Source organism: Pocillopora damicornis, chromosome 8 (genome assembly GCF_964200805.1).
Source record: "Pocillopora damicornis chromosome 8, jaPocDami1.2, whole genome shotgun sequence".
Classification (NCBI taxonomy): Eukaryota; Metazoa; Cnidaria; class Anthozoa; order Scleractinia; family Pocilloporidae; genus Pocillopora; species Pocillopora damicornis.
In genome coordinates, this window is record NC_142677.1 from 15,779,138 (window position 1) to 15,798,069 (window position 18,932).

General features: G+C 37.3%; 2 protein-coding genes across 3 annotated transcripts in view; both read right to left on the reverse strand.

Moving 5' to 3' along the window:
* LOC149041619 (uncharacterized) overlaps positions 1 to 4,229 on the reverse strand; it is a 4,737-nt gene extending 508 nt beyond the window's left edge. The window contains exons 1-5 of one of the 2 annotated variants that reach the window (XM_089214760.1): positions 3,682 to 4,229; positions 1,996 to 2,085; positions 1,737 to 1,808; positions 616 to 729; positions 1 to 304 (exon numbers count right to left, since the gene is read on the reverse strand). The exon at positions 1 to 304 is cut by the window's left edge and continues 508 nt beyond it. In XM_089214760.1, the coding sequence (XP_089070886.1) occupies positions 31 to 304; positions 616 to 729; positions 1,737 to 1,808; positions 1,996 to 2,085; positions 3,682 to 3,752 (621 nt within the window). In that variant the 5' untranslated portion in view covers positions 3,753 to 4,229 and the 3' untranslated portion in view covers positions 1 to 30. Of the gene's footprint in view, positions 305 to 339; positions 730 to 1,736; positions 1,809 to 1,995; positions 2,086 to 3,681 lie in introns of those variants that run through there. The other variant, XM_089214761.1, reaches the window with a different exon arrangement.
* Positions 4,230 to 16,261: 12,032 nt separating this feature from the next.
* LOC149041620 (melanocyte-stimulating hormone receptor-like) lies at positions 16,262 to 18,082 on the reverse strand. Its single transcript, XM_089214769.1, has one exon. The coding sequence runs from the start codon at positions 17,950 to 17,952 to the stop codon at positions 17,017 to 17,019; it is 936 nt and encodes a 311-aa protein (XP_089070895.1). The 5' UTR covers positions 17,953 to 18,082; the 3' UTR covers positions 16,262 to 17,016.
* Positions 18,083 to 18,932: the final 850 nt, after the last annotated feature.

Sequence of the window (18,932 nt, forward strand, 5' to 3'; positions counted from 1 at the left end):
TCGAATCGAAGCTCTCAACATGGCGGAAAACTAGGAGAGCTCAATATTATCGAGTCTCAACTCAATGAGATGCATACAAAAATAGCTAACATTGAAAAGGCAGTAAGTAGATAAGACAGAGAGGTCAAAATCTGAGAGAACGAGACGAAGAAACTGAAAGAGAACGTGTAGCAAGTAGAGGAAGCCATACAATGCAAAGGAGATGACATCAGTGAAATAGAATGCTAGTGGGTACCCGCGTCGTTGATTCTTAGCAGAAATTTCCTGGATCTTGCTCTTCTCTGATGGTGGCAGCAACATCAACCTGCAATTATATTAAGAGCCATTGAAGCAAAAGAGGTGCGAAAAGGGTAAATTTATTATGACCGAACTTCAACTAAAGATCGAAATATTCACAACAGCCGAGAGAAAATAATAGGACATTTTTTTCCCTTGCAACAGCTGATTAGAGCAAAACAAAATTCCACACGGAACCATTGAAAACGGGCAGAGCTGTGAACATAAGTGTCCAAGTCGCTATTGTCTTGGGTTTCCATGTGATTGGTTGTGAGGTTGGTGTAAGTTTTCGTGACCAAAGCACAAGCCATGTAATCCCCAATAACCTCCCTGACTCACTTGGCTGACTCAATCATTTTCTGATTTACTTCCGTCCTTGAACGAAGTTTCAAGTTCACTCCTCCCACCAATACTTCAGCTCTGAGAGGTGGTGGGTACTTTAGGTCATAGCAACTGCAAGTATATTTAGAACCAGTTAAGAAAAAGGGGGGTGAGTGGGGTAACTTTATAATGATCGATCTTTAACCAAGCGTCGTAAAATAAAGATAAAAATTTTCAATAACAGCTCCCATCAACAACTGATTACAGCAAAATATGGAGCCACGGGAAATGGGCGGGGTTGTGAATACAAGTGTCCTAGTCGCAATTGTGTTAGGTTTCCATGCGATTGGTTGAGGAGGAGGCGAAAGTTTTAAGTGACCAAGGTATAAGCCATGTAATCCACAATAACCTCTGTAACTCACCTGGACATTTATAGAACGCACTAGTGGTCAAGTATTAATTGTCGACGATACTGAATTATGATGTCAGTCAATAATTGATGAGCTATTCCAACATTCCGCTAGAAGCATTTGTACCCCTTAGAGGAGACTCCTTTCAGTTTTGTATCAGTACAGTAAGTACCCAATAGGATGGCTCATGTTTGCTTTTCGTCTTTCGGGATCTCACGTGTAGGAAGGAAGTGGCTGAGCATTTTTGAGATTTGGAGAAATAGAGACTGCTCACAGTCTAAAAGAAGACAATTGAAACAGTGTGCCGGCATGGCTCTTCATATCGCCTATTCTGGCAGTATGCAAGACGATCGTTACATATGGACCACTAAAGCACATGGCTAATTTCTTCAACAAGTTTTGCGTAGCCTGGGTGGTAGAAAACTAAACCAGAACTGCCGGGCTAGGGTACGAATCCACAAGGAAAGTTTGGTGCATTTTTTTCCATTTCGCGACAAAGGTTAAGATCTCGATGTATTTGTCATTAAGTCTCCGTAAACACTCTCATTTGTTACTAACTGGATAATCTTGTACTGACTTGTTGCAATAAAGTTATGGAAGAAAACCTGGCAACAAAAATCGAACAAATAACGATACCCTTCGCGATTTACTTTTCTCGGAAATGGTCGCCTTTTTCCTATAACATTCCACAAATAGTTTCGGTGTTCATAGTTTGTTTCGGCTACATACCTTTTGCAATAAGAACCTCGGTTAGTTATGGCACCACATTCGCAACACCTTCTGGTCTTGTTGTTGTAGCATCTAAACATGAAACGAATATTCAAAAAGTGACTTTGTTGCTCAAGGGAATTCGGGAAAAGTACACAAGTATCCACAAGATGGGCCTCTTGTCTCTCGAACAGACTATTTCACCTAACACAATATCAATCTCGTTCCCATGGTCCTGCGAGGGAAGAAGATACATCATAGCGAAGGAGGATTTACTTACGGCTTCTTGTGACAGTTGTCGACCTTTTCCTCGCCATCACGTATTGGTTTCCTGCAGTATTCACACACCGGAAATTGCTGTTCGTAACACCTTGAATGGAGAATTTTTATTCAAAATATCATCGATATGATATGCTACGCTCGCTATGTAAGACTCAGCTAGAATTTCTGAAAATTGACAACTTTTGTTGATGTTAAGAAAGTTTAGCTTGGTGTTTCCGAGAGTAATCAACTTTTGTTGAGGTTGAAAAATTTCAGTTTGGATTTCCAAGAATTATCAACTTGTATTGGAGTTAACAAATTTTAGTTTGGATTTCCAAGAGTTATCAATTTTTATTGGAGTTAGTTTGGATTTCCAAGAGTTATCAACTTTTGTTGACGTTGAGAAATTTTAGTTCGGCACTTCCAAGAATTGTCAACTTTTGTTCGCTTTGAGAATTTTCGGTTTGGCAATACTTTGCTGGAACACTCAGTTCTCAAAATAAGTTACATCTACAAAGCAAATGCAAGGATTTTTGAAATAAAACTGATCACCATATTGCAGAATTATCCAGCTACACGCGGACATACACTCATTCGTGTCATATTTGTATTGCGCAAGATTTCCAAGAATCACACAACATTTTCCGTATTTATAAACAATAAAAGGATTGCCTAAGCCTGCATATCAATTCAAATTCTCTTTCTTCCCTTTATCTTTCTGTTCTGAACTACTCGGAAAGTCAATACGAATTTTCAAGCCTTTAGTTATTTTGTGAAATAAAAGTGATCACCACATTGCAGAATTATCCAGCTACACGCGGACATACGTTCATTCGTGTCATATTTGTATTGCGCAAGATTTCCAAGAATCATTAAATATCAGCTTTTATCTTTCTGTTCTGAATTACTCGGAAAGTCACTACGAATCTTCAAGCTTTTAGTTATTTTGTGGTCTCGTTATACTTCTATTGAAAGTGTTTTCGGTTTTGGAACAAGAATCTGTCGTTAACATTACCTTCCACCACTTCAACGCTTTCGATTAATGCTTGCATACAAATAACAGCTTTTATCGTTGTGATCTTCCCAGAAATGGAGACCTATCCATGCATAACATACTAACAAAAAACCGAATTTTCTCGGCACAAACTTAAAATACAGGAAACAGCTTTAGCTGCCTTTTGTGCACAAAATTTCGTTGTAAGTTTAGAAAAACCAAAACCAATTTATTCTTGGCAAAGAAGAACCGAAACGAACAAACTTGTTCCAACGGCACCTCAAATTGGCATAGTGGCTTTCAAAACGAAACTGATTTAAAAATAGATTTCCGGGAAAGAAAAGTACGAAAACATCAGCAATATTGATCCACATACAACTGAAATACAAAGTCAAGTTTTGGAAAGTATTCTTGATTCAGTTTTATTGTTTCTAATCATGAAATGGTCCTAATAGAGTAATAATTCATGAGAAAATCCACCTCCTGAGAGCTGATTTCGAATCCCATAGTCACCAGCGGATAAATATTGATCATGAAGCTAATAAGGTAGAAAAGGTTGCTTAGGTTTCTTGGATCGTTCGCAAAACAAAATGAATTGCCGTTTAAGTACCTCGCTGATAGTGAACGTTATGAATATAACGAATTTATTCAATTCTAGTAAATTTCTTTTAAAATACCGCTCGAAGAAGGATAAAAGCAAAATACACAAACCGTTCGCAGTAGTCTCCTTCGTTTGCCGTATTTCCACACACCCTACAGGATTTTCCCCAAATGAAGTCCATACCGGATGATTCAGAAGAAGTCTAGTTTAACCGAAGCACTTTAACTCTCGTATCAAACCAGTTCGAGCTGAAGTAAATCTTTCAGACGACTCCAACACCTGCCAACAGAGTGAACCACTCTAACATTAGAAAATAAGTACGTGGCAGATTTCGTACCCAGTCCTACGATTGAAAGGACGGACCTTCTTGAATTAAGGAATTATGCTTAAAGCCTTCGTAACCCCTGGGAAGATATGCAGGATACAAGTCGAGAAGTATTCAAAATAAATGCTTTGACTTCTTTCTACCTTTGACTGTTTGTTTTACCAACAGAGCTCCTTCAATAGTATGGGGGAAACATTTCTTTTTTGATCTCGCTTGGCCCTCTTATCCTCTTATCGTTCACATCACAAAGTTGTCTCCAATTAACCAGAACGACAATTTTTCCCTCACTATGACAATGTTGCCTTCACTAATAGCAGATTGAGGGGTCAAGTCTCTGCTGATGAAAATTGGAGCGACATTAACCTATGCTTTAGTTGTCACGTGATATTTGACCGTTAGTAATGCTGATTATTGATATATAGGCACTTTTAATGGAAGTTGCAGTAGGAGTTAGAGACTTTTGCATTTGTTTAAACTGGAAAGTTACTGTTACGCCCTGGCTGTGGAATGTACAACAAATACAGAGTACACGTAAAGTGTGGCCAGGCGAAGTATGAAGAATTCCGAATACCTATAATACCCAACAAGCTCATGTATTTGCTGGTTGATCATCAACCAGAAGTATCTAATTGGCTATTGACTTTAATTTCCAGATTTTCGTTCAATGCACTTTATTTGAATATTTGAATGAACACTGATCGTCTAATTAGTTCTTTCCGTAACTGTTCGCAATTTTGCACTTATCTGGTTGTTCCTTTGAATTATCATCCGCCGCATGTCTGAGGAAAACTTTCAATTTGTATAGATAATCACATGATTTCGAGTGCAATTGGGATAAATCAGCAATCAGCGCGAGTAAAAAACCGGACAGGACAATTTGTAGTATTTGAAAGATTTACGAAAAGAATTATGTGATTATTTGTTAATAATAAACAAGGAAAAATCGGGCTCTTTTTCCTCTTCGGTTGTTTTTTTTTTCGTCTCATGGCTCACTGGTTAGGCGGCTTGCCTTTGCCTTGTTGCTTGAGTAATCGGGCTTTTCCCTTCAGAACTTGCTTCAAGCTTTTAAACTCTAACTCACGAGGGACCGAGCTTTGGTACTCTTTCCCTAATAGGTATCAGTCGACAGCGGTAACCATTACACGCAATTGCCAAGCTCGTAATCTTTCCCGTCTTTCTTACGAACTCTCGCCTAAAATCTCTCGAGAATTTGTTCAGGGCCTCCGTTTATACTTTTATAATCGATTTTGAGAGCCTCAGACTTCCAGAGTCTTAGCTAGCTGTTTTTGCCATGTTGGGCGTTTTTGTTATTTTCATTCTCCCTAAAACTCTTAATTAAAACGTTGTTACTTTCTCCGAACCTATCTGCCATTTAATTTTGTTGTACTTTCGCCACTTACCTGTCAATCAATTTCATTTCAACTTTCTGCACTGGACCGATCACAGGTTTTGTAAAAATTTTCTTTCATTTTAATTTTTTGCAAGCAGTAATGTGGGGGATTCTTACTGGTGGTCGAGCATACCAAGAAATATTGGGCTTGCTTCAGATTTGATTCGTGTAAAACATGATGTCAAACTGCTGCCCAGATTTGACTTATCTTTGATGCGCACTGATCAAAATGATACCAAATTTGTGATGGTTCTGACTACAAGTGCAATCCCTGTCAAAGGCAATGTCATATATGCCCATATTTTTCACACTCCATATGATACGGATTAGCATTACATTCCAGTTGTCTAAGTAGATTCGTCGCCTGATCAAGTTTGATTCCTGAAATAACGAAAGTAATAGTAAAAAACCGGAATTTAGTTACACAAAAGGTAAATATGTTTTCATAATTGTTTGACTTAAATTAAAAACTAAAGATTGAAATCGGAATCGTTCAAAATGACCTGGGACGAATATTCCTTATATGGAATCACGCTTCTAAAAGAGCGGGAAAATTTTGCCGCGAGGTTCCATCTCGAGGTGCTATGAGCGACTCGACTTCCAAGGATTTTGCCATATAAGAAGGCAATAAATGTAGTTTACAAATTTAAATAGTTAAGAAACATTCGAACTTAGTCTAGTTCATCTGCAAAACAAGAAGCCAGGTCAATGTGTGATATACAGTCTGAACACAAGACGAACCCGCGAACAGGCCCTAGAAGGCGCAACACAACTGTGCGGAAGTTTTCGAAAACTTGTCACCAAAGCAAGACATGACAAGATAAACAAGGCTATAAACCAAAACAAAAATAAAAAGAGAGGGTCCCGAGGTAAGTAAATGTCCTAAAACTATATTCATTCTTTGGCAAATACTTATTTTTCTCAGGAAAAGATCAAAATAATTCAATGTGAAACACATATACTTACTTGGCAATTAGAATGAAGGCTTTCTGGCGTTTGAAATAATAGCCTGTCTTCAATGAGAAATAATTCTGCTTAATTATTGTATTAAGTCCTTATGATGCCTTTTTAATTGCCTAAATGTCAGAAAATACGCAGGCAAGTCAGAGAAAACAATGTTTCTGACGTTATTCGCAGTCTTATACCTGGTAAATTATTTGTTTCTCAACTGGAGAGCCCGCGGTTATACTTTACATTAGAATCTAAGCTAAAGCAGTCTACCTCTATGTTCTACTTATGACTACCAACTTTCTTCCTCATGACAAACTAGATAAATGTAACACTGTTGATATTCCAAATCCTAATAATGTCCATAAACGCTATTTGTGGAGAGCTTTCAATATATAGGAAAGAAGTGACATCATAACAGCTTTCAGCTTTGCCTTTCATGTTTCGAAACACAAAACGTACAAACCGATAATTTATGCTTCTTTTGCTTCGCAGCTTTAGCATTTACAAACTATGCTATTTTCATAAACTTATCTAAAGGGAAAAGCACTTTCATCGCAGCACTGTGATGAATAATGTATACTCTTGTCGCTAGTTAGGTTTGAAATAAAATTTTGTCAGTGACGCAAAAGGAAATGCAACAGAAATTCATATTTTCAGGCAAACTTCCTTTTTTTCCAGGGCAGAGTGTTTTTTTTTTCTGTTAAATCGAGCTAAACGTTCTTTTCCTTTCAAGAAGGAAACCTGTTGAGTTTTTGTGATTCATTCATTTCCTATTTTCTCAGCCCAGGTTTTTTCTTCTGTCTGATTGGTTTTAATTTTTCAGTTTGCTCTGCTTCATTTCTTATTTTTCCACGTGTCAATTAAGTTTTCTCTATCAAGGTAATTTACTTCCCTCTTTTTGCTTTTATCATCCATTAATCGTGTGTTATCACTGTAGTCCGCCCTACTTTTTCCTGGACACTGCCCTTCCCCTTTTTTTTTGTGCAGGTTCTCTTGAAACTTTTGATTGTTTTCCACTCCATGTAGTTTTTTTAGATTAATTTCCCCATATTTTTTGTTATTGCTCTTATGAAACAACAGCAATTTTAAGTTTGATCTGAACACTTTTCTTTTCAACTTTTACAAGTTTCCTCCGCCAATGTTTTACAGTTTTTTTTTTCCATTTCCTCGTTTTTGTTTTTGGTTTGATTCATCTTCACTGTATCCTACCCACTGATCTTTCCTTTTATGTTTTCGCTTTTTTGTCTAATTCTGCTGGTTCACTTTTCTTTGCCAAGATTTTTTTCCTTTCATGTCATTATTTCCTGTTATTTGTTTTATTAGTCCGCCCACATTTTTTTTGAAAAATAGTCTGCTTACAGTTTCATTTGTTTCCTCAAAAAATCAACAGAAGCGGAAATTTTCAAGCAAACTATCTCAAAAAAAAAGCAAAACTTAAACATTACTACATTTCTTATAAAGTATATGGAAATTTACACATATTTTCCAACGTTTCTGTTATCGTAAAATGAAATCAGTGAGAATACACAGATATCCCTATGTTATTTTACTGCTTTGTCGTTTTCCTTTGTCATTTAGGAAAGGTATTAGTAGAAAATTTCGATAAAAAGCCTACATGAAGATTGCAACCAAGCTGCCGTTACTGGGTCTAAAATCTTCCTTATAGATATCCAACAAAAGTCCGTTCTCTAGGCAAGAGTTGGAATCAGTTTTGTTAGGCCCGTGAAGATATTTGTCTGTGCCATTTCAAAGTCACTTACATCCATCGAAATTAAATAATGTTTAGAGAAACATGTAACTCATGTATTTTCCACAGAAATTTTCCTTCGGCAACGATTTCTTGGCTGGAATCCGAGACTCTGCTGTAATGGTTGCTCGAAACCGCATGTGTATCTGCTCAAGTTTGCAAACTAGAAAATTATTTTTGCTTGAAATTTTTTGTGCTGCTCTTAGGTTACCATTTAGAAAATACTGCTCTTTATCTTTCGTGAACCGCTGCCGTTATTACAAAGGTGGAAGGTGATCGTTGACGACCTTGTCGGCCGAGTACTGCATGTATCGACAAATGGAGCCGAACTGGATCATAAGTGCATTGATCCCTTGAACGATCAAAGAGCGTACTTCAACACCACAGCCATATTTGAGAAGGATATTGTTCTTCTCAAAGATATTTATCTCCCATTTTAAGTTGTACTCCGTTTCAATTGCGAGCGATTTGGCAGCAGTTAGACAATTCCATTGACACATGCAGATCTTCAGACGTTGACCTTAAAATTTGTTTGAGCGAATCTTCTTTCAATTGTTATTTAGAATCCAAGTGCTTTTCATCATTGGACCTTCTCCAACCTTGTTCCGCGGGACGACCTGAGAGCGGATTCAAAATCCATAGCCGTTTAAGGAAAGGATGCTCTTCTTCCCAGAGGGGTAAATTTTTCTATTATTCTGTAATCCGTTTTAGGAGTAGAAAAGTCTTGTGTGTCTCGGCGGCCGCTGGCTAATTCAGATGATACACTAATATTTCGCTGAGACTTTGATCTTGGAATTTTTCTCCACCAGAAATCGTTTAGCGTTGATTTAGGATCACTGTGCTTTGCATTTCCAGGTTGATCGTTGACTGTTATTGTTGTTGTCACGGGGGCTGGGCAAGGTAGTTTTTCACTTTGTGGATCACTTTCCCAACGCCGGGCACCTCTTACATCAAGGGATGGAGCTGACATATGTCTTGACAATCTCGATCCACTAAACGAAACGAGATCGAAATCGACTAAAACCATAGCTACATCAGGAAAGGATGCCGTTTTTCTTAAAGGATTAGGATCTTTTTCTTTCATTTTGTACTCAAATTCATATTCTTGTGAACGAAACAGTTTCTTTCGTCTAACAAATCTCAAGACACCAGTGGCTTGATTGGCTTCTGGTTTCTTAAATCGTAGCAGCTCTAGAATGGTTTTTCGAAAGCTGCGGTCCCTGTAGCAGTATATTAATGGATTTGCTAGAGAGTTTAATTGCATGACTGTCTCAATCAGGCGAAAGACCGAGCCTTTCCGAATGGCCTCGAAATAGGGTCCCAAAATCATACCCGCTACTGGTAGCAGAAACGTAAAAATTATTGTCCCAGTTATAATACCAGTTGTCTTGGCAACTTTTGAGTTCAGCTTCGCTCTAACAAGAATGCTCACTTGACAATTTTGGCTCATTTCTACTTTTCGTTTTCGTAATATTAAGTAAGCCCTAGTGTAAAAACACACGATAAGAATTACGGCAGCTCCCCAGAAAATACCCGGAATTATAGCTAATTTTTCAAATCCCTCGACATCCACACCAGCAGCTGTTACGATGCAGCGTGTGGCTACGATTACAGTAGGCAGCCAAGCGACTATCGTAAGTTTCTTCATGCGTTGTCGCGTCACCATTACTTTGTATTCCCTCCATTTTACGATTGCCACGTACCTTTCCCAAGCGATGACTGTCAGTTGAGACAAAGTGGTCCAAGATGCACAATACATCACCGTTATACCCACGAAGTCTAATACGCAGACATTGTCAAGGAAGGTCTGATGAGCAATTAACAAATCAACAGCCGCAGCAAGTGGCATGGCTATAGCACCGACTAGTACGTCTACAACAGCCATACTGCACAGCAGAAGGGTCGACGCTCTTTGTAATTGTTTCCTCGTTAATACGGCTGCAATTTCTAGCACGTTCAGAAGGACGATAACGGGAGAGGAAAAAACTGTGATACCAAACACTACCCAAGGAAATGTGGTTTCGCCGAATTCCTAGGAAAAGCTTGGATAGTACCAACAAGAAAACACCGAGCTCTTGCTGGCGTTGTTGACAATTTCTGAATCATTTAGATTCATGATGCAAGAAAGAACGTTTTGCAGATCTCTTTTGGGAGTTTCGAGCGAAGAAATTGAGAACGAGGCCTTTCCGATCGTTTCTTTACCGTTAGTTAAGGCAGTTCTAAAGAAATTGCGCTATTCGGCTACCTCTCGGTTTGACTGTGTAGCAAGTTTCTTCCCCTACTTAGATGTCAGGTAGAAGAAACAAAAGAGCTCGATGACACCAAGAATGTTTTCCGAACGAGTGTGAAAAGAAGAAGAATCTAGCAAAGGAAGTACATTTTTATTCCTCTTAATGATTTCAAGGGTTTTCAAATAGATGTAAATGATTGGCTAATATGGAAATGTGTTTTCCTCAACCATTCACTCAAGTCCTGATCTAATTACAATCCTCCTCGACCAAACAAGAAACTGACACAATCATTTTAAAAGTGTTACTCTTTATTTTCTTTTATAACGACATACAGAGGCTCTTCAGTCGGCAATAAAACTCTGTTTTTTCAAAAGCACCAGCGGGTTTAAAGGGAATACGTCTAAGTACTCCAAAATTACATACGAAAAGAATTACTCGTGTCAGGCAGCAGATTTGCAGATTTGGAATACCACCTGCCAGCCTGCTCTTCCCTGTTGTTGGCAATGAAAATCTGTTTTTTCAAAAGCACCAGTGGGTTTAAAGGGAACACGTCTAAGTACTCCAAAATTACAAACGAAAAGAATTACTCGTGTCAGGCGGCCGATTTGCAGATTTGGAATACCACCTGCCAGCCTGCTCTTCCCTGTTGTTGGCAATGAAAATCTGTTTTTTCAAAAGCACCAGTGGGTTTAAAGGGAACACGTCTAAGTACTCACACAATCATTTTAAAAGTGTTACTCTTTATTTTCTTTTATAACGACATACAGAGGCTCTTCAGTCGGCAATAAAAATCTGTTTTTTCAAAAGCACCAGCGGGTTTAAAGGGAATACGTCTAAGTACTCCAAAATTACATACGAAAAGAATTACTCGTGTCAAGCGGCCGATTTGCAGATTTGGAATACCACCTGCCAGCCTGCTCTTCCCTGTTGTTGTTTTTGTTTTTTTTTTCTTTTTTGTGCAGCTTCTCTTGCCAACTTTTGATTGTTTCCACTCCATGTTCATTCATCTTATTTTTCCATATGTTTTTAGGATTACTTTCCCAAAACTTTATATTTTTGCTCTTATAAAACAAAAAAAAGTTAAATTTTGATCTGCGCACTTTTTTCAATTCCGATCCAATCGTCTGTTAAGTTTCCTTCGCCAATGTTTTACAGCTTTTTCCCACTTCTCCGTTTTTGTTTTGATCCACCCTCACTACATCCTGCTCACGGATATTTCCTTTTTATCTCTTTGTTTTTGTTAATTGTCTCTAATTCTGCTGCTTCACTTTTCTTCGTCAAGTTTTTTTTTCTTCCATATCATTATCTCATATTATTTGTTTGATTAGTCCGCCCACAGTTTTATTTGTCCCCTCAGAAAAGCACACAAATATTCCCCTGTTGTCTTATTACTGTGCCGTTTTCCTTTATTCCTTACGTTATGTAAAACTTTCGATAAAACGTGACTCTAAATGAAGATTACCGCTAAACTGTCATTAATATTAACTGGGTCTAAAATCGTTTTTGGATAGATATCCAACAAAAGTCCATTCTCTAAGTAAACGACTTGGAATCAGTATCGTTAAGTCCATGAAGAAAATTAATCTGTACTATTTCAAAGGCAGCTTGTATCAATAGAAATTAAGCAATGTCCAGAGGAACATGTACCTCATGTCTTCCCACGCAGAAATTTTTCTTAATGTCCCTTCGGCGACGATTTATTGACTGGAATCCGCGACTCTGCTGTATTAGTTGCTCGAAACCACGTATCACGATCTGCAGAAGTTGGCAAATTAGTAAAATTTTTGAGACTTTGGGTTTGAAATATTTTGGAGCTAAAATTTTTTTTGGTCTTTATCTTTCATTAACCGCAGCCATAATTACAGAAGTCGGTGGTTATCGTTGTCGACCTTGTCGGCCAATTATTACTAGTAACGACCAATGGAGCCGAAATGGATCCAAAGTGCCTTGCTCCCTTTAACTATTAAAGAGCGTACTTCAACACCGCAGCCATATCGGGAAAGGATGTTGTTCTTCTCAGACAAATATCTCCATCTTTTATTTTGTACTTTGTTTTGAGTATTGAAAGGCCAGGTGTGTCTTAGCAGCAGTCGGTCAATCACATTAACCTACACAGGTTAAACTTGAAATTTGCTTGAGCGGGCTATCTTTACTCTTTAATTTAGATGATCGTTGCCTTTCAGTCATCTTTAGGACTTGGCTAAAGAAGTCGTCACGCGCAAGAGTCTACTTTAGAGTGTTGAAAGAGTAGAGTCATTCCTTCTTTAAAACGTTCTTACATATTTAAACTTAATGAGCGTAGGATTTCTGAGATATGATGTGAGCAACATGCCATTCAATGAAGCAGTTTTTTTTCATGCGTCGGCGTGCGTGTCAATTAAACTTTCTCAAATTAACCACTGCTACTTGAGTCCAACCCAGAAAACCAAATTGTGTCTGTTCACTGTTGTTTTTTTTCATTTTGCTCTTATTATCTAAAGGTGTCTGTCATGTTGCTCTCCAAATGCTGTATGATGATTGGATGAGGCTGATCGTGATACCATGAATTATCAAACTGAGGTCTAAGGTATCTGTAGAACCTGAAGGTGAGGCAAATGATACAGATACAAGGTTAGATAATTCATGATATCATACGAAAACCGAACTCAATAATTGTTCCATTACATTTTAAAACAATCTGCAAAAAAAGACACTTCTCTCTGGTCTTTTAAAAGTTTGAGAACACCATACGGACAAGGGGCTTGGAAACTAGGCAGACTTTGAACTCGACGTGATAAATGCAATATCTGCTGGAGATGTTGCACCCTAAACCTAAGAAATCTTCCATGGAGCAACTAAGACCATAGCATTTCCTAAAGCGGCTGTAATGGCTATTAGAATGTTTATAGATTTCAACAAAAACAAGAATTGATTTCCCAGTGAGGAAGCAACACAAGTCACGGATTGCACTCTCTTACAGGTCTCTTACCCAGTAATGGTTAAATTCCCTGTCTCACTTCAGCTAGTGTTTCAACAAACGTAGCAACGGCAACCTCACTCGTGACTCAATACAATAATCGTTAACTATCGCTCTGAGGGATGTCTGTGGCATACCACGGTAAAAATCCGGCCGGGTTTCTTCTACATTGCGTGAGCAATAACTTGCAAAACTAGCCAATAGGAATGCGTAAAATCTTAATCGATTTTTACCTAAGGTAAACAATGGCGGCTGGATCGATATGAAGCGGATGAAAATAATCCTGTGCTTTTCTATCAAAAGAAAACCCGTAGAATTAATTTCCGCATATCTTTAATTTCACTCAGTCGCAAGAACTAGCCGTCACATGAAGTGTATTCTGGGGTATTTTCGTTCCGAGGCAGAAAACTTATCAGATAAAAGCTGGAGAAAACCGTGTAAATAAGGATCATTGCGTTATAATGCAAATATATATTGAGCTACTGTGAGGCGAAACGTGACATGCGTACATAGAATTGGGAAAGAGTGGAATTTGGCTTGTGCAGGCTTAGAAAGATTTGGATTTCAACGACTAAATTTGAAGAATTTTGCAAACGGAAATTCGATAAACGCAGAACACTATTTTTTTGCTGTTTTTACAGGTTATATATACGTTAATTATTCTGCGGAGTTGGATGTTTACCATAATTGTAGATCTCTCCTTTTTTTTTCGGGAACCTATGCCTCTGAAATAAGAGCAACCTTGTATTGCTGCAAGACCAATAATGACAAGTTGCCAACCATGTTTCATCTCTAGATCAAGTACCTTATGCACGAGTTGGCCATAGGTATTCTTTGATTAGGTAAAGGATATAGTTGAACTTATATGACATGTTGGGGTGTTTTAATTGATTTCTTTTTTCTTCTTTTTTCTTCTTTTTTCGGAACTAGGCTAATGACTCTAGGGTCTTTGAATTTCTTTCACTACCTGTCCAACTCGTTGTATTTTTCAGCGATAAAGGATGAGTTGCAAACCAAAAAAAAACATCTTACAGCACCCATTTACACAGCTGTCGCAACGAATAAAATATTATTTAACTGAAAAGATGGGCTGTCTCTTTAACTCATAGTTGCAAACTGATTAAATTTCCGCTATACCACCAAGTTTTTCTCCAAATTTCTTACAGAGTATAGCTAAGACTGATTATAGACTGATAGCTAGAATTGACATTCTTTTTCGAGCTAGATTATACAGCTTTTTGTCAGAAAAAAAAGCAAATATGATATTCGTAAATTTTATCCTTATTGGGTGACTATCGATGTTAACAACTCAGTGGATTTGCATAGCTAGAAGAAAGACAAGAGACGAGAGAACAAATAACTCCCATCATCGATGAATGCCAGAATTTTCCTGGTTTGAAAACATAATATCTTCATCGCGCGCATTACTATTTTCCGTCTTTGACATGTGAAGCCGGATAACAGTGTCGTCAGGGTGACTGGATTTATTAACGAGGCAGTTTTTCTTTTCAAGAGTGTTTTTCATTAACGAACATTATTTTGGTTAGGCTCCACTATTCATGCTATTTTTTGATAGGGAAACATTTTCCGAGATGAGAACTTCTTTCATTCTCATTTAGGAGTTGAGATAGATGGATCTGAACTTATGAATCTATCCCGAGACAGAAAATTAAACGTACGTTTTCTTTATGTTGGTTTATTTTACCTTTAATTTACATCATAAGTAGTTGCTTTTGTATCCGGAACTCGAGGCAAGTTATTCTGTAAACGATGTCATAAGTCGGTTTTCACAAAGTGCGCTAGTAATCGAAACTGAAAGAATTCAAACTAGTCAAGTTTGAAAATTTCTTTCACTGCCTTTCCAACTCTTCTTATTTTCTAGCAATAAAGGATGGGTTTAAAAAAAAAAGTCTTCATTCAACTCAGATTTACCCAGCTGTCGCAATGAATAACACATTGTACAAATCAGAAGCTGAGCTGTCACTTGAACTCATGGTTGCAAATTGAATAAATTTTCCGCTAAACAGCGAAATTTTGATCCAACTGATTACAGACATTTTTTAACTGATATCGACATTTTTCTGCGAAATAGATTACTCGGCGTTGTCAGGAAAAAAATGCAACTAGGAATCAAGTTTTCTTTTATGTAAATATGTAATATTGAAGGGGTGAAAAATATAACATGAACTCATTATGGATTTTCCATTTCCTTCATTTATGTCTGTTTACCTCTTCCTTACGTTGATCAACTTAAACTTCCTTTTTTTTGGATGATTAAAGGTTTTAAAAAATCGACGGGTTTGCCTGATGTGAAGAAAGACATGAGATGAGTGAACTGATAACAATTCCACCTAATTGTTGAGGAAATATCAGAATTTTTCCGTTTCGAAAACATGGCATCCTCACCACGCGAATTTCTAATTTCACATGTAAGGCCGGATTACAGTGTCATCAGGGTGACCGGTTTATGAACAGTGCGCTTTTACTTTTCAAGAGGATTTTTCATTTACGAGCATTACTGAGGTTGAGCTCAACTACTTTTTGACAGGAAATATTTTCCGTAATAAGAACTTGTTTCATTTTCATATATTTAGGAGATAAAGAAGCTTTTTATGTGAACAAGTGGTCTCCGCATTTAGTTCTTAAATTGTCTTCGATTTAAATAGGTGATGAATATGTGTATAGGTATTGTATGTGTGCTCGTGGATACGAGTTTGTTTCTTTCATCAACATTCGAGATAAAATCCCTGGGTGTTAGAGAGGGCTTTTGGCTTGGAATCTGGAAGATGCAGAATTGACGTTTTCTACACGAATTCGGAAACTATATTATCCACAAAAAGGTGTAAATGTCCTCCTGTCATTTAAAGGTTGTCCTCAAGACGAACGTATACGCACACGCGACATTGCTGATGATGGCCGACGGCATTTTCCTTGCGTTTTAGGCACGCAGGTGCTTTAATGGAATATTTGTTTTAGAGAAAATTTCCATCGGCAGAATTATGATAACAACTTTCCAGGAGAAAACTTGCATAATCTGACATAGAAGTGCCAAAACTAGGAAGTGAATACTGGACTTCAAGAGGCTCAAAAGATAAAAGGAAACTTATATTTCTCAAAGCACCAATCTAAACATATGATTACAAGTGTAGCTTTATACAGCACTAAAATCGTTGGGTGTCATAATGACTAACGCAGTGCTTAAATTAAGAGACTAGTAGTTAGTTTATGTCAGGTTTTACACCACTGCAAAGAAACTAAGGGCCGGTTATTTAAACATACTCTAACCGCTATTAACAAAACCGCTTCCTAAACAATCGTCGATTTAGCTGAACCTTTAATCTAAACTTTTATATTAGTGAACAGTGTCAAAAAGGCCAAAAGCTGACAATGGTAAGACATTTATTTTTATTAGATCAACCCTCTTTTAATGAAAGCCTGAGGCCCACTGATTGCGTAAAACCGTGGTTTGGGTAAAATTTCGTGTAAATAACCGGCCCAAAATATTCATTGTATTGTGATTTATTTTTGCCCAGTCAGTTTTATGTTACAAGCGTGTTGTATATCCACCATAGAATACAGCGAACTCCTTTTCCAACTTTCCCTTTAAATGCGGGAGTTTTTTAATGGCGGACGCATCGCTCAAATTAAGTTGAAAAGGTGTAGTCAAAAGACTTTTGTCGTAATCTCATGTTTCTCTCTGGAGAATGCAGTTCGAAGGTGAAAGTTTGTGGAAATCGACTAATGTAAAACATATTTCACACTTTTACCTACTGCAGCTGGAAGCAAGGTTTTGAAAGGATAAGATACTCAGACATCATAACGATTGCAAAAACCCAGTGCGCGTTCTAGTTGAATAAAAGTCCTAGGCTTCTAATCATGGCTTTCACTACTTGTTTTACTCCATTTATTCTCCAGCAATACAGAATGGGATTCAATGATGAATTAAGCAGCACAAGAGAAATTGTTAGACGAACAGTAAAATTATACGATGAGTTGTAACCTCGCGTGTGTGCCAAAGCGACAACTATTCCATAAGGAAAGTAACACACCACAAGGGCAAGCTGTACGCACAGCGCTGTGTATACAGTTTTTCTGTATTTGGAAATGTTGAAAGCTCTTCCTTGTTCGTTCGGTTGGCGTTGATGCACACTCCGTTGCACCTGCTCACGATGTTTGCGTAGTTTTAAGTAAATGGTTAAGTAAGATAAAGCAGAGATGGATAAAGTGCAGTATATTAAAGAAGATATCACATTGGAAATTAAAACGTACCTCCAAAACCGTCTCAGATTGGAGAACAAAATGTTGAAAAACCAAAGGATTATGATCATTCTGCGTGTTCGCCTCAATGTTATGACATGCTTGTAACTTAGTCCCATACAAAGAGCAAGAAGCCTGTCCAAACTTATAGCAGTTAAAGTACACAACGACACTCCGCTAAGAGTTGTCCCAACGATTTCATTAATGCTTACAAGTGCGTAACAAAGTTGCAATCGTTGCTGTGCCATCGACAACAACTGAATGGCGTACAAAGGTTGAACACAAACACCAACACAAAAATCACTAATAATCAGACTTCGTAACAGGATTCTGGATGCGGGCTGAAGAGATGAAATTCTCCTCAGAGCAAAAAAGACCAAAATATTACCCAAAGCGGCTGTAATGGCGAGTAGAATGTTTATAGCTGTCAGTACAAACAAGTATTGGTTTCCTAGTGTGGGGGCAGCACAAGTCACGGACTGTATTATCTCGTACATTCCACTGTCCTTGGTTACATTTTCCATGGTAAAGGGCGCTGTCGTTAGCCTCACTACTTCGTGAAAATGATGAAAATTTTTACTGGTTATTGCGATGACCTCTTCCGATAAGACTTAAAAAGAAATGAAAAAAAATTTTCGGATATGTCTTTTTACATCATCTATTTATTCAGAGATGACAATGAACGACACGGTCAACAGTTTAACTGAAAGATAAGAGTTCACTCTAAATGAATTGCATATTTAATGAAATTTTCAATAGATTGTAAAGTTTTGCTGCAAAAAGATTTTAATCGAACATATTGGAACGATAATACAATTTAGAGGAAGGCAGTTTTATTTTGTAAGTACATATGTGTTAATTGAATAATTGAAAAATAACCGAAACAAAATGAATTTTCATTCGATATTCAAATTTTTATCTTTCCTCTATGTGTCTTTATTTGTCTTTTTCAGAAAAACGTTAGTTTCTGCATGGTTTGTTCTATTTCCATCACTAAATGATACAAATTATGGAGCAAAAACCATGACGAGTTTGCTTAAAAAATCAAATTAGCAAAAGTTCTTATCTATGGCATCATTCGACATCATGCTAAACAAATACCATTTAACAAAAAGAACAATTCGGGGTTCGAGAAAATCAGATGTTGTCCATTATTCCTTTATGAATGTTATTAAATTTCCTTAAATCTTCCCGCCGCGTTGACGTTCACAAAAGATTATTAACATAATTACATCTTACATATAGTAAAGGATAAACAGTGAATTTCACATAATAAAATTCTGGTATTTAAGAAATAGATCACTGACCACTGAATTAAGATTTTCATTAACTAGCTGTGGTAAACAGAATATGACTTACAAGGATATTAAGATAATGTTATCAAAAATTTTCGTTTCTTTCGTTTTTTGCTTTTTTTTTATCATTAGACTACTTTAAGAACGCAACACGGATTTATGAAGAGAAATTTGCCGAGGAACATTACTCGATTTTCAGTTCCTCGTAA

Coding starts and splice junctions, on each gene's coding strand:
- LOC149041620 (XM_089214769.1), bottom strand. CDS start 17,952: ATGGAAAATGTAACCAAGGACAGTGGAATGTACGAGATAATACAGTCC.